General features: G+C 51.9%; 1 protein-coding gene across 1 annotated transcript in view; it reads left to right on the plus strand.

Moving 5' to 3' along the window:
* Window positions 1-16,112, plus strand: part of HCN4 (hyperpolarization activated cyclic nucleotide gated potassium channel 4) — a 47,511-nt gene that overhangs the window by 20,786 nt on the left and 10,613 nt on the right. The window contains exons 2-4 of the mRNA XM_004687607.2: window positions 3,255-3,678; window positions 11,352-11,513; window positions 13,587-13,805. Of these exons, the coding sequence (XP_004687664.1) occupies window positions 3,255-3,678; window positions 11,352-11,513; window positions 13,587-13,805 (805 nt within the window). The remainder of the gene's footprint in view (window positions 1-3,254; window positions 3,679-11,351; window positions 11,514-13,586; window positions 13,806-16,112) is intronic.

Raw genomic sequence — 16,112 nt, forward strand, 5'->3', positions numbered from 1 at the left:
ACTTTAGTGCTGATGTGAGGGTTAAATGAAATAGCACATGGAAAGCATTAAGTGATATACGATGAATTTTTTTGGGGTCTCCATTAATAATCTTTTCGACACCAAGGAGGCCCTAGTGAAAATGCCACAGGGACATTAAAGAATCACCTGGAGAGGCTTCTGATCACTAAGATTAGGTGTAAAGAAAGGAGAGCCAGGGAGCGGAAGATGAGATTGCCAACTTCCCCTGGCGGGACCAGCAGTTATGTGGCTGGCAGGCTCGCCGGTAGCTGTCCGTGGTGCTGAAAAAAATTACTTTTTTTTTTTTTTTCCTCCTTTTTCTTTTTTAACACTCGCCAGGCCCTGCTTTCAGAAATCTGTGCAGCCATCTGGCAAAGAGGAAGAAGAGGTAGTCTGAAAGGCTTTGATCTCCCAATGCCAGTTCTTCTCACCTGTACCAAGAACATGTTCTGTCTGGCTTCACCCTGTTAGGTCACCAGCAGCCCAATTACTCAGGCTGCTGCTTGGGACACTTTCTTACATCACTGCCCAACTTGTCTTCTGTCTAAGCCTTATCCTTTTACTGGGACGTGAGCTCCCTCATGGCAGGGCATCTGTCTGTTAAGGTAAACAGGTTCTGTTGTTTGATTAGTCCTGGAATATTAGAGCCCTTAACTTCCACCACTGGCTCTCATCCTTGGAAGATTTAATTTCCTCCCTTACCTCTTTACTGTGAATTGTTGACTTTAATTAATTAATTCATTTAATAATTAACTAGGCACGGGTCAGAGCATTTACAAATAATTAATTCTTATAGCAATTCTTCTAGTTGGGTCCTGTTTTTATCCTTGTTGAGCAGACGAGAAACGGTCATGGAGAGATTAAGTGACTTGCTAGAAAATGATGGAATCAGAAATTGAACCCAGCTTGTCTGACTATAAGCACCTATGCTTCTTCCTACATTTGAGCAGCTTTGTGAGGGCTGGGATAGTGGTTTATGGGAGACTTGCTCCAGTATTCCGACCCCCACCCAGATCAGGCACCAGAAATATCTCTTAGCATCTGGAAACTGATGATGGAGACAATTAGTCAAAATGCAAGGAAATGGGTGTTTTGGCTTCATGTAATTTGGTTTTATGAAGACCACTAAATGCAAACATTCTCCTGTTAATTACTGTCTCAAATTTGGTGTGTAATTGAGGGAAGTAGAAGTGGGGAGAGTGTGGGAACCCGTTGGAGTGGCAGGCCTGCCCAAGTCAGCATTCCCAGCAGCCTTGTTCCTGCTCTGTTAATTTTAGAAACTCCTCCAGCCTGAGTATATTATTAGCTTTATGTACATAGGGCCACAGGGCTCCCAGTGGCCTCTCTATGCCACATTTTTTTTTTTTTTTGCTTTGTTTTGTTTTCCTCAAGAGATGAAATGAATAGGGATGATGGCTGTGTGTATACAGGGGTGTTTGCATGCTGTGTGTGTGAATGGGGATACCTGTGTGTGGTATTTAATGAGTGTCCACAGCTGCCTTTGAATGATGTGCGTGCAACTGGGTAGGGAGTATACACAGCTCAAAAGCACCCCATAGAAACGGAAACCTTCCAGTCATTAGCAGGGTGTGCTGTTTTCTGTGTAGTGTAGTGTGAAGGCTGGAGTGACTCTCAAATCATAGGTTAGACTCTCCCAGATGCCTAGGTGGACTGGGATTAGTTAGAGAAGGAGTGGTGAGCTGGGAGTAGCTGAAGTTGGCTTCTTTGCATCCGTCATGGAATGAGAAGCCTTAGCCTTGAGGTCCTATCTTGAGGTCCTGAAGGATGTGGTTTTCATGGGAGATGCCAGAAGCTGCCTCTCCAGATTCCCTCCCTCTTGAGCTGTGTGATATGGGCCAGTCTGTATCCCACCTTCAGTGAATCAGGCCCTATCCTCTCCTGGAAGCTTAGTGCCATTTTGAGTCTGGCAAAGAAAATCTTTTGCCATAATGTGTTTGCAAACGTGGAACACTTCAGGAAAGGGCACTTTGGTTCTGTGGTGGGATCCTCTGGAGGCTCAAGAAAAGCCTGTCTTCTAGTCTCTTCCTCTGACTTCCCTGCAATAGAGAAATAGAGATGGCTAAAAGGTTATTTCTCTTGGGAGAAAGTATGCTATTTCTGCCTGACTCATACCTTTATCTATCATATAATTGTCTGCTTTAATAGAAGAGGGAAACAGCAAGATTTTGACCTGGAGGTCAGCCCTGGGGTGACTGGTGCTTAGGAGTGTTCCCTGGGAATGACTGACCATACTTCCTAGACTGGGGTCTGTATTATCCTTTGCTGTCATACTCCCAAAGAGGCCCCTCGGCTTTTACTGCCTCACCTTGCTTAACCTCTCAGAGCCTTTTCCCTGAGTATTGCTCTCCACATCCCTCAGAAAACACTTGCAGTTGCTTTGAGACTTTAGGAGAAATGATTCTCGAAGCCCTATCCAGTCTCACTCTACTGCATTGAGTGACACCTTACCGGTGCCTGGAGTCCCAGTGGGGCCTAAAATCCCTTCCCCCTTGAAGGATATCACTGTCCTTCCTCAACCCTGTATAGAATGCAAACCTCTTGGGGTGGAGAGAGCTTGCCAGACATTTTCTTATTATTGTGGATAGACTAAAGAGAGAAATCCCCATGCAAGAGGCATTGTGGGAGAGGGCCAGATCATACAGACTCCATCTCTCACTGCATAATTATACAGACTCCACCTCTCACTGTATAAAGGAAAACTGAGGGCCAGGATTGGGAGAGCACCTGCCTGATGTCACAACACTTTGGTGATGGAGCTGGGCTAAAACTGAGCTCCTCACCTGCTGTTTCTCTGGAACTCTCTGCTCACAGCCTGTGACATGTCAACCTGCCAACCTGTCTCAGGTCACATCTGACCATCAGGGAGGTTAGATCAGGCTGGGGTGGGACAGAAGAAACTTCTTCCACTAACACAGCCTCCCACTTCTCTGTATGCCATCATCTAGTTTTCTTTTAAGCCCTTTTTGTGGGGCATGGAGGTGTGAGTAGGAGACTTGTGATTAGGGAGGTCATGGAGGGCAGGGAGAAGGTATTTCCTTTGTGAAGGAAAAGCCTCTTTCAGTGTGTGTCCTCTCACATCTGCCAGTCTCTACATCTGCCCTGGTACCTGTGTGCCTGTTTACTGCAGTGTCTTAGAACTCTCCAGACTGCTCTCCTCACACTGCCTTTTCTCCCAGGATTCATTTTTTGGCCTGTAATTAATTTTGTTCTCTGACCCCTGTGTCTCTGGGCAGATTTTACTGGGACCTGACCATGCTGCTGCTGATGGTGGGAAACCTGATCATCATCCCGGTGGGCATCACCTTCTTCAAGGATGAGAACACCACTCCCTGGATCGTTTTCAATGTAGTGTCGGACACATTCTTCCTCATCGACCTGGTCCTCAACTTCCGCACAGGGATCGTGGTGGAAGACAATACAGAGATCATCCTGGACCCACAGCGGATTAAGATGAAGTACCTCAAAAGCTGGTTTGTGGTGGATTTCATCTCCTCCATCCCCGTGGACTACATCTTCCTCATTGTGGAGACACGCATCGACTCGGAGGTTTACAAGACAGCCCGGGCCTTGCGCATCGTTCGCTTCACCAAAATCCTCAGCCTCTTGCGCCTCTTGCGTCTTTCCCGCCTCATTCGATATATTCACCAGTGGGAAGAGGTGAGTGGTCAGCCCAAGCCTCTTGGGGGAACAGTTGTCTGCCTCTCAGGGTGAGTAAGAGTGATCTCAGAAACTGGGATAAGGATGTTAGGATTATAGCAGACACCTGCTCAGAAAGGACAGCTAGTAGTAATTTCTTGATCATGATCGTGGTGTAGATACTGCACAAAGCACGTCACATGCATGCAGCTCATTCATGTCGATGACAATCTCTGAGGAGATCGCATAAGTACATGCACGTGGAATTCACAAGGGGATATCAGAGAAAGATTATGTGATTTACACAAGGGAACACAGTAGTAGTAGGTGAACCTGGAATTAGCCAATGACTCCAGAGCCTGCAGTTAAATTGTAGGGATTGTGAATTCAAAATTCTGTAGGGGCAGGCAGGAATATGCATGGATGAAAAGAGCAGTGTGGTAGAGCGGGAAAAACATATCTCCCATCTGTATCGGGAAGCTTCTACTCAGCTCTAGCCTGGGAATGGGCCCAGGGTTGTGAAATATACAGCTTTATCATAAAAAGTAGAAATTTGGATTTTTGTGCAAATTTTGTTGGCAAACATGTTAGATTGGGTTGTTTTGGAAAAGATCCTTAGATGAGGATTTGCATAAAAGTAACAAGGTTGGGGGTTTGGGGTGGGGAGTATTTCCAGGAAAATCTGGTATGAGGTTGGGGAAGAGATAGGAAAAGGAAGCAAGTGTGAGACTCCAGACAAAGTCCCATGGAGAGTGACTTTGAGGACAGTGTATCCCATACTTTAGAGTTGTCTCAAGAGGGCAAAGGAGTTGGAATTTTATATCCCCTTAACTGTCAGTCACTGACTCAGGGCACTTCAAGCTCAGGTGCTAGCAGGCAGAGGGTTTCCAGAGGGCAACCTGGGGCCTCCTCTGACAAAGATCAGCAGGTGGCAGGCCCCAGCCGCAGGGAGTGCAAGTACCAGAGAGGCTGGAGTTGGGTGTGCAGAAATTGTAGAAGGACCTTCGGGCTCTGGGGAGAGCACTTGCTACGGAAACGACAGACAATTGCAAAAGAACTGGGCACGCCAACACCATTCTGAACAAAGTGAACTCATCCCTGGGCTTCATGCCGCCTCTGAAGGAGGAGGAGAGGACGGCATGGGCTGGGGTTTGAAACAAGCCGGGGACCTTGCCAGGCATGCAGTCAGTCCACGTCGCCGCCACCCAGCTACACCTTTTGGCCACCGTGGCAGGCATGCCAGCTTGCAGGTACACTGGGAAGGGAGAATACATGCTCTGCCAGAGCAGGCTGTGGCCTGGGCGCCCTCTACCCCAGTGCCCCCCAACTGGGACTCATTGCTGCGCTGCTGGTCTCCTGGTCTGGCCAGACCTCTGTGTGACAAATCCCCATGCTCAGGATTTGAAACTCCTCTACCCTGGACGCCTGCCAGCAGCAGCAGCAACCTGGATGATAGCCTGCGGCACCCATGGCTGATGGTTGGAGCACTGGCAGATTGAGGTCAGAGGTGTCTTGCGCGCCTGTGCCACAGAAGCGCCTACACCAGCCTGGCAGAATCACTCCATGGCAGAAATTTTTCCTTGGCTTGGAAAATGTGCATTATTCCTGCTGACGGGGAAGGAGCAATGACTTGCCCAAGGTCACACAGTAGCCGGACTGCTGGCCGTGCCAGAGCACAACCCAGTTAGTGCTCTTGGCTCCCAGCAATGTGGCAGCCCTGCGTAGCGTAGTGGAGCGCTGTGGCTTTCGGAGTGAGAATGACACATGTAAGCTCAGTTAAAGTCCTAGCCCCCTCGGCATGGTGCTGGGTGCTGCCTTACCCCTCTGAACAACCTCAGTCCCTTAATCTGCAAAATGGGTACAGGTGATACTTCCCTCACTGGGTCATTGTGAGGATGAAATGAGGTGGTGCTTGCAAATCCTTTAGGTGAAGCCTGGTGCAGAGAATCTTTTAATAAGTGTCCTTACCCCAGCCCAATTGTTTGTTTTTTTTTTTAAAGATTTATTTATTTGTGCATACAGAACTGGGGTACAGGCCAGAGGCTCAGGGGTGGCGAGAGGCTTCACCAGAGACAGAGTGGGGAGCAGAACAGGCAGATCTATGAAGTACACTGCTGAGGGGAGCAGCGGGCGGGTCAGGAGGGGTCTGCCACGCCATGTGGTCACCTCCAGGGCAGGCGGGAATCGAACTCATGCAAAAGTGGCTTTAGCTTCTCAGTGCTGTGCTTTAACCTGCTGCGCCACCAGGGAGGGCCCCAATTGTCTTCATAACCCTCATACTTCTACAGCATGTCTCCTGTTCTCAAATACCTTTACCCATTCTCTCATTGGTTGCCTGTACGCAGATGGCAAAGTAAATAGGGTAGGATTTATTATCCCCATTTGTCAGGGGAGGAAACCGAGGCTCTGAAGGGTTGCCAGCCCTAGTGGTCAGCTTTTGTCCTTGGCCTCCTGACCACTGGTTCCAGGCACTCAAGCTGTCTCATGTAGCCTAAGGAAGGACTTTCCACTATTCCACTATAACCCCTGTGTGAGGGCTGAGTCCAGATGAAATTGGAAAAGCAAGCAAGGAGCTTCTGGTGGGCTTGGGTGAGCAGTTCTGTGCCACAGGCTGTCCTTGAGGCACCTGTGGGACATCTGGATGCAGAGAGCTGTTGGCATGTGGGTCTGAGCTCAGGGCTGAGCAGGGAAGGTGCCTACGGGGGCAGGTTGATGGTTGGGGCCTCTCTGAAGAGGAAGGATAGAGGCAATATTTCCCAAAAGGAGCATTTTCAGCTCCTCAATCCCCAGGAAACCCCCAACTTCTGTTTGTCTTGGACCCATGCCCCATGTCATTTAAAGCAGAGAATGGGGTGCTTATCCGACTCTGGTATGGTTTGTATCTCCAGCCCCGGCTCACTGGGGGCCAGTTCTACCTCCCCTCCACCTTAGACCTGGGCCCTGAGAACCAGAGTTTGGTGGGACTTGGCAGTGTGGCCAGTGCTGGGCAGGGTGGCCCTGGAACAGAGCTAAGAGCTTCTCTTACTGTCCTCACACCATACATCTGGGAAGGGGGTCCTATCCCCACCAGCCCTCTGGCGTGACTGCCCTCAGGGCTGAAAAGCAAGCTTCTGGGGGCAGACAGAGGCCCCAGGAGGCTTCAGATCAGAGATCTGAACTGAATGTTGCCACCCAATCTCGAGGCCAGGAGGGAGATCCCAGGAGGCCAGATTGCTGCCCCTCCTCCCTTCCCTTATCTCATCTAGCAGCTGGAGAGGAAATTGTTCTGAGCTGGTTTCTGCTGGGCACTCCGCCCAGTCAGACTCCACTGGACCCCTGGGATTGGATTTCGGGTGTCCAGCTGGCCCCAGGAGTTCTGTCTCCATATACTTAATGAACTGTCCCCACCCTGGGGCTTTTCCTAACCTCAGCTCAGGCTCGAGCAGCAGTAGGGAGGCCACTGTGAGGCCCAGATTCAAGGAGAGCTAAGGTGGGAGGTATTTAATAGAGAAAACTTGCCCATCTCCAGCTTCCTGCATGAGTCTTTCTCGGGCCTCAGTTTCCCCCACTGCGGGCTGTTCCCTGGGCTTCTGTCCCAGCTCCAGCCTGCCACAGGAGGGCATTGTTATGGCCCTGGTTGGGGGCTGCAGTGTCGATCGACCTTACATGGAGAGGAAATGCTTGTCCAAAGCCCCCTGATGAACTGTGGGCATGCTAAGCTCCTACTCCCAGCCCCACCCAGTCTTTCCAGTTCCTAAGCCTTAGCTCAGGGGCCTCAGGGGTCAGGGTCATGGAGGGTCTCTGCAGGTGTAGACCATCATCTACAGGACACCAGCCTCTGCCTTCATCCTGGGCGATCTAGGTCAGCATCCTCCCTCCCAAGCCTCTCCCAGCCAAGCCTCTTTCCTCCCTCTGAGGTGCGAGCTTGTTATAGGCACGGAGGCTATTGTTAGAAACCTTGGTTGCCCCCCTTTGGATGTTCCCCTGCAGGGCCCAGCACCCCAGCAACCCATCCCACAAGCCTCTTTTTTTCCCTCAGCAGCCAGCCGGAGGAGCAGCAGGAGGAAGCCTAGAGATGGCTACCAGGGCCTGTGGCCTGTGGCCCTAATGGATTGCCTTCCCCTGTGGGCCTTGGTTTTTCCGCTCCTCTCAAAACCAGGACTTGGCATCTGTGGGAAGTGAGGACAATGCAGTAGTGATCCTGTGGGGCAGAGGTTGGCCCTCTTGCCAGGCCCTGGGAAGGAAGCAGCACAACCTTCAGCCCAGCCCCCTCCAGACTGTGTGCAGGGTCTGCATACACACCCCACTCTCTCAGCCTTTGTTTGGCTTGTCCTCAATGTCCACTCATTTCTGAGACCCAGGTAGAAGTTTATTTTTCCTGGAGGAGAAAACAAGTCTCCAGAAGGCCCTTCACCCGGGTCCCAATTCCAGCTTCTGATCTTTCCCTCAGACTGAGAAATCAGCTCTTTGTTTTGGGGCTGAGAAAGAGAGGGCAGGACAGGAACCAACAAGCACTGAATACCCAAGACAGCCTGGGAGCTGGCAGTTATTAAGCAATATACAGATGGGCAAACCAAGGCTCAGAGGAAGAAGGCCCCTAGGCTAGAAGGCCTGCCACTTTGCAGTTGAGAAATTTCACAAGGGGTGAGAAGGCAGCTTGCCCCTATACCTCGCATGGGGCACCAGGCGGCCCTGCTAGCAAGGCATGGGGCTGGGGAGGGGTGGGTCTGGAAATGAAGGTACTCGATTCCCCACAGGCAGAACCTCATCATGAAAAGGGGGTTTGATGAGGTATAAAGAGGCAGACAAATATTTGCACAGCACAGCTGACTTGCAGTGGCTGGTGGCCCCAGCCCACAGCAGGGAATGATGTGCAGCAGCCTCTCCCAGCAACCTCCAGGCTCACTCTCAGCAACCACCGGTGCCAGAGAGCATTGGAGGAAGGGAAGTGCCCTCACCAGCTGGGTGCCTTCCTAGTTTGAAGGGATGTGCCCCCAGGCACCTTTTCTTGGGGAAGCCCACATTTTGAATGGTTGGTGCCTTGGGCTTGGAGGTGCCTGAGCACCACCCACAGCACGCCACCCCAGGGTGACATGATGTGACTTTCCTGTTTAAGGGATATGTGCATGTACTTATGTACAAATGGATTGGGGGGGTAGGCAGGGACCCTCCCTGCCCCACCCAACCTGCTCCCTGCTCCTGGTACCTGCATCTTTCTTCAGCTCGGTGCCAGCTACACCAGCACCATGCTCTCTGAGAATATCTGAGTCTCCTGGGTCCCCCCTGCAGCAAAGGCACTTTGTCCCCACAAAGAGCAAGACAGGTTCTTGGTGGGCCTCACCTGTCCAGAGTGAGGCCTTTTACAAATGCCACTATCCACACGTGGCGTCCCCACCATCCCCACTCCTGTCACTGTCACCTTCACCTTCGTCGCTAAGAGCTTCTCAGTTCCGGAGACCCTGAACATGCTCTTCCATATTCATTGCTGAGGTCACTCTAAAGGCAAAATTAGGTAAGGAGTAGCTCTTAGAAGAAAATTAGTTATGAAGAAAAGAAAAACTCGAGTAAGACCAAATGAAAAGACATTGTATAAAAAGGTGCCAAGTTTCACAGTCTGCCTGTTAAGACCCGGAGTGATATGTAGCCAGGAGCAGTCACTGTTGAACACAAAAGTCTGGGGCACTTTTCTAGAAGTGGCCTGAGTCTTCCTTTAGCTTTACATCCCCTCATTCATTCAGGCACACGCGCACTATTCAAGCAATCAACAAGTGTGTCGAATGTCTGTGTGTGCTAAGCACTGAGTAATACAGAGTGAAATAGAGATCCCTACTTCATGAAGCAGTAGGAAAGTAAATAAGTGACATTTTAGATAGTGCTGAATCCATGAAGGAAGGAAGTGGGAGTCTTGGTGGTGGAGGGGAGCACCACTAGCTGCTTCTCATGGAGGGGTCCAGAGTCTCTCCATGAGACAGGATGAGCCATTGGCATGGGAAGGGCGAAGGCAGCTGAACAGCAAGCCCAATACCAAGGCGCCCTGGTAAGCATCCAGGTCTTCAAGAAGGCTGGGGGCATTCCAGGTCTTCAAGAAGGCCAGTGTGGCAGGTGGTGATGGCTGGGGGCGAGTGGAGGAAAGGGGTGGGCAGAGCCCTGAGGGCCTCAGTCAGTGGGTTGTGCTATGGGGTAATGACAAGTCAAGTCACGGCGGGTTTGATGTGAGGGGTGACATGATCTGACTTTCCTCAGGGATATGTGCATGTACTTATGTGCAATTGGATGGGGGGGGGGCAGGGACCGCTGCCAGATAGGGACATTATGAGGATTCTGTCAAGGTAAGAAGTGAGATAATACTGTATTTAACAATTTGTCCCCTTTGATTACAACCCTAAGTATCCACACTTGTAGCACTCTATTTGTCCTCCTGTCCAGCCTGCCTCCCTTCATCCCCAACTAAGTAAAGGGGCTTTACTACTAATACATTAACTAATCATAGAGGTTACATATTAATAACAACATGTGAAAATTAATAATGGTTCTCAACAAGGACAATTCCCAACTACACCTAGTACTAAACATTTAAGATGCATAGCTTCACCTTGTTGACAAACCACTCAGGCCAAGAATTTTTGTCATCATTTTCCAAATGGGGAAATCCAATTAGAGAAGTTCACAGACTTTCTACAGGTCACACAGCTAGAAACTATTTAGGAGCTGGGTCTGGAAGTGTGGTCTTTGTGTGTTGTGCCAGGTTTAGAGTTTCCCAAAGACCACCAAGGAGCTGATTCCTATGCAAAGCACACGAGGGTCTTTATTGCAAGCTGGAGCCTGGGCTCCCAACATGCAGGACGCAACAGCCGAAGTTGAGGCCCTGAGCTCAGGGAAGGCAGGGTTTTTATTACAGAAGAGGGGAGTTTCAGCCCAGCAGAGGGGAGTTTTAGCCAGTAGAGGGGAGTTTCAGCAGTACATAGATTGGTGGACATTGAACAGAGTTATCTTGTCTTAACCCGGTTGATCTATGCATGTAAGATGTGACCTTCACTACTCGGCCCACATACCTTAGGACACCTGGCGTTTTTCTGATAGGTACTGGTTACTTGCCTACTTGCTAATTGGCTGTTGCTATGGGATGAGCAAGATTAGGACATTTACAGTTAAACTCGGCCTTGCGCCTTGTTGATAACCAGAATGGTTCCGAAGCATTCTGAAGCCTGTCATAGCGTCAGTTTGGTCTTTCACTCCGAACCTGTGGCTCTAGGCTGCTCCCAGGCCATTCTGTGGCTGCTTTAGGCAGAGTTCCCTGTGTAGGTGCTAAGGGTCTAGACAGATTCAGAGAAAAGCGTGCTCTGGCACTACAGACCCTGCCTGCACCCCGCGCCCCAGCCTCAGGCTGGCTGACTCCCCACCCTGTTGCCCTCACAACCTGGCCAGCTGACAAAGCGGTTTCTCTGCCCACTTTGGGACTGCACAGAATCCAGACGCCCTTCATCCTGGAAGGCTGGACTTTTCATGGGAGGCCCCCACACCCGCACGGATCCCAGCAGGCATCCCTCTGGGGCCCTACAATCTGCGGTCAGCTGCTCCTAGGGCTTGGCCTGACGCCTTCCCACCCGAGCCACAGCCTGGCCCTGCACCGAGCTGGGCGCTCTGCCCAAGCCTGGGCAGGCGCTGGCTGGGAGGGGCGCCCAGCTCTCTGGCCAACCTCTTCGCCTCTGCTGCAGATCTTCCACATGACCTACGACCTGGCCAGTGCTGTGGTCCGCATCGTGAATCTCATCGGCATGATGCTGCTGCTGTGCCATTGGGACGGCTGCCTGCAGTTCCTGGTGCCCATGCTGCAGGACTTCCCGGACGACTGCTGGGTGTCCATCAACGACATGGTGGTGAGTGCCTGCCTGATGGCCGGGCTCGCACAGGGCGGGGCTCTTCAGGCACAGCCAGACGGGACAAGTAAGACAGCTTGAAACACCCCAGTCCCAGCAAGTGGGACCCTGAGAAGCCGCCCGGGGCTCAGGGTTCCTGCTCTGTCCTGTGCAGGTCTGTCCCAGACAGAGGACGCGCTGCTGCCTCCTCCTTCTTACGCCCTGTGTGCCACCGGACGGCTCCCAGCATGGGCTTAGTTTCACCCAGGGGACTCCTCAGATTAGAGCAGGGATGGCATTGGGCTAATGGTTCCTGCCCTCCTGCCTCTCTCCCCCAAGGCTGACCAACCCTCATGGGGGCTGTAAATGCCATAGGCACTGTGCACAGCACAGGTCACCTCCCAGGTCACACTCGACTGCTTGGGTTACTTTCTGTTCCAGGTAGAGCCCAGTTGGTCCCCTATCTCCCATCTCTTCCCCACACCACTGGCATATCCTGGTCCCCAGGAAGCAGGGATGGCAGGAGTGGCAGGCAAGATGGAGCCTGAGCACCCTCCCGATCACTCCAACCCTGCAGGTGCAGAGAGAATTTGGAATCGCAGCCACAGGGCTGAGTTCCCCAGCTGCATTATGGAAAGCTGGGCTCCAGGCCTGCCTGAGAACTTGGATCTGGGAGCCTTGTCCTGGGTCCAGGAACACAGCTCCACCTAGTTTTACCTAGTTGTTCCTCCTAGTCAATTTGGTTCAGGCTGAAGGCTAAATCCCAGGACCCCAGGGAGGAAAGAAGGCTTTGAAAGAGGTGAAAGAGACCCTGAGGCATCTTTCAGCATCAAACAGGCCTTTACAAAACAACCTTTTGATGAGCTAAGTGTAAATGAATCGGCCATCTGGGTTGAATTTCTGGGTCCCCAGAGGCTCAGCAGAGAGGCTAGCAACCCTGACTTGAGGCAGCTGAGACTCCCCAGGCCCCCCAGGTGGGGAGCCCTCCCCTGGAGATCATTCCCTCGAACCTCCTGTCCTGTTCCTGACTAAGCCACAGGACTAGCTCTGTCTGTGGCTACAGGACACAGGATACCCTATCTGTCCAGGATGGACTGAGTGACCTTTGGACATGGCCTTCCTCCAGGTGCTAAGAACAGCCTGGTGACCCAGGAAGTGCTTGGCACCCATGTGGGTCAGCATGGGGTGGGTTTCCACATTACTAATGCATTCCCCATATGAGCAAAGAAGTATTGGAGATGGCCAGGCCAAATGAGTAGCTCCCTCATTTGAGATGGGTGTGTGAGGATGATGGTGGCTGGCCGAGAGGTACACTGAATTCTAGAGCTGGCCCTTCTGAGCCCGAGCCTTTCTTGAGACACCTAGTGGCTTTGGAGACAAAAATAGCCAGAAGCCTGTCCCCCTTTCTCTCTCTCCTCCCACCCCCAAGCTTTGTGTGTCCCAGACATTCCACTTTTGGGGGAGGATAACTAGAGACCTCAGCCCTGGACAAATACAGACAGAGATAATGAGGTGAGTTGGCTCCAATGCCTTAACTTTTGCTCACCCAGAATGAGGACAGTGTGTTGGCTTGTCTACCAGAGCCTGTCCCCCCAGAGGGAAACATATCTAGTTTTAATTGAGGTCAGTGGGGAAATGCGCTTCACTTGGCAGTAGCTTGGGGGAGGAGAGAGGAAGTGCTTGTCCAGAAAGCACAGGACAGCAGGGTGGCCTCAGCCTGAGATCTTGCCCCCCGGGGGAGGCTCCCAGGCTCTCCCCTGGGGACCGAGAGGTCAGATGAGGGCTAGGGTGCCTCCCATCCAATTGCTGAAGCTTCCTCTCTTGACTCCTGTGCCCCATTGCAAGAGAAAGTCCCCAATGGGGGATTTAACTCTGTCACCACTGGTGGCCGGTTGACCCAACGTTTTCAGTCAACAACAAAGTTGGGAGCCCTGGATTCAACCACTGAGAAGGTGTTAGTTTGAGGGGCGGGAAGTGGCAGGTGCCAAGGGCTTCTCTGGGTGTTAGTGAAAAGAGCCTGCCCTCTCACTGTCCTGAGCCCTCGCATTGACACACACGTCTGGGCTCTGACTGTCAACTGTGCTCTGCCCACAGAACAATTCCTGGGGAAAGCAGTATTCCTATGCCCTCTTCAAGGCCATGAGCCACATGCTGTGCATCGGGTATGGGCGGCAGGCGCCCGTGGGCATGTCAGACGTCTGGCTCACCATGCTCAGCATGATCGTGGGCGCCACTTGCTACGCCATGTTCATCGGCCACGCCACGGCCCTCATCCAGTCTCTGGACTCCTCCCGGCGCCAGTACCAGGAAAAGGTAGGGTGGGCAGCTGTGCTGCACAGGGCTGTCTCTCTCTGGAGAAGCTGCCCCTGGGAACACAGCCTGTGGGTCCCCACCTGTCCAGCCCATGACTGAGATTCCCCTGGGGGAGACAAAAGGAGGGGAGAAGGGCCCCTCCAAGACATGAACTACCTCAGCTCCCTGGCCCTCAACCTACAAATGTCTTTTCATCAGGACCCCCCTTTGGCCCTGCTGGTGTAACTGTCCCTCTGGACAGAGGACTCCTCTTCCCTGTGCCACTGTCCTTTCCACCTCTGCCTCCCTTCTCCAAGCCACCCCCCCACACCACCCCCCTGCCCCAGGCCTTCCTGTCCGCACTGAAACTTAATCAGTCTCGTGTTTTCTTAAGAACTTCAAGTCCCCTCATCATTTGGCTTTAGCTGTTCTTTTTGTTGTTGTTGTATGTCTTCTTTTCATGAACAATTTCCTAAAACAAACAAGCAAAACAAAGCCCCAGGCCGCAGCCCTCTGCCTGCCTGTGTCCATCATGTAGGCCTCTCTCTTAGCAAACCTGTCCCTTTCTTGGGCGACTCTCTGCCCACTTGTGTCTATGCAAGTGTCCTTTAGTCTTCTCCCCGTTTTATGATAAACCTGCCCTAAAAGAAGAAAAAAAAAAAGCCCTACGTTATTTCTAATCACTACATCCATTTCCTTATCTCAGCTCACTAAGTTCAAGTTCACCAAGGTCCTCTATAAGGCCAAGGCCTCTGGGGCCCAGTCTCCTTCACCTCTTAGCATCCATGATATCACCACCCTCTGGGCTGTGCCTTGGTTTCCACTACTGCATGCTTGCTTGTCCTCCTCCTTCTCAGGCCAGCCCTCGCTGCTCTCCCTGGCTGGCTTCTCTTCTCAGATTTCACGGCTGCGTCCCCAGGGGCTTAGACCCAGCTCTGTTTCTGTGCTCCTCTGTTTAACTGGTTGTTACTGTTCTCGCCCAGCCCCGCTCTCTTCCCATCTCTGGGCGGTGAGGCCCAAATGACATAATCAGCCCCCACCTTCTTTTCTTGGCTACAGACTAAGTGAAACCTCCCTGAAGACCCCAACCTCATCATGTCCAAAGTGAGAACACTCCCCCAACCTCTGCACTCCTGTCCAGCTTGTTAGTGGACACAGTAACACAGGCACCCAGGCCAGACCCTGGGAGCTATGCCTTGCATCTCTTGGCCATTAATGCCTCCGTCAGAACATCCACTCTTTGCTTTTCATGCAGGCACCTCCGCCTGGGCCTCACAGCACCTCCCTCTGCGATTAGGGCCTGGATCTGGGCTGTCTGGGTCCCAGCCAGCCCCTCCACCCATGGGCTCAGTGAGGGGGCAGGTTGTGTTAAGTCTCTGTGCTCTGCTTGCCCATCTGTATGGTGGAGATGGTGTGGGGCTTATATCATGGGGAGGAGTGAGCCATACATGTCAAACCCTTAGAACTCTGTTGGCACAGAGCAAGATACTCAAGGAGCAGGAGCCATTCTGCCACCCTCTGTTCCACTCTCCGCATTTAGAGTTGGCATTTACAAAATACAAATCTAATCATATCACTCTTCTGCTGGGAGCCTTTGCATTGCTCCTGGGTGTGGCTTAACTCCTAGATGTGCTTTCTCAACCTAATAGTTCGAGGGTGTAATCCAGCCCCTGCTCATGTCATATACGTGGGATGCCTGCCACCTCACTGGCTCTCTTGCTGCCTTGCCAGACTCACCTCTTCCCTCCTGCCGTAGGGCCTTCGCACAGACTCTGGCCTGGAGCACTCTTCTCTTCTTTCCCCGTGGCCACTGCTACACATCTCAACCTAAACTTCTCCTTGGTGAAGCCTTCTGTGATCAGTCAACCTCCCACCCACCATGTGACCCCAGGTCTCCTTCACCACACCTCACATTCTTGTAATTATGGAATTAATCCTCAGGTGCTCTGTGAGGGCAGGATGCTGTCTTGTCCTTCTTTGTTGTATTCCCAGGGTCCAGCACACAGTAAGGCTAAGGCTCAGTATATATTGATTATCTGGCTACCTGTATGCCCCAGGTACTGTCCCCCGGTGGGGTAGCTGATAGATGATGGCCCACATCCCATCACACCAAGAACTAGAGCCAGGGAAGGCTGAGAAAGTCAGGCTGGGAAAGCAGAGGAAAGAACCAGGGGAGAAAATTCTAGTCCAGATTTCATGATGAACATGAGCTAAGCCCTGAGCAGGATCAGGACTCAGTGTGTGAGCAGGGTCAGGGCTTAGTGTGTGAGAAGGATCAGGGATCAGTGTGTGAGCAGGATCGGAGCTCAGTATGTCATCAGGGTCAGG

The sequence above is a fragment of the Condylura cristata genome, unplaced genomic scaffold (assembly GCF_000260355.1).
Source record: "Condylura cristata isolate star-nosed mole 26May11 unplaced genomic scaffold, ConCri1.0 scaffold00023, whole genome shotgun sequence".
Classification (NCBI taxonomy): domain Eukaryota; kingdom Metazoa; phylum Chordata; class Mammalia; order Eulipotyphla; family Talpidae; genus Condylura; species Condylura cristata.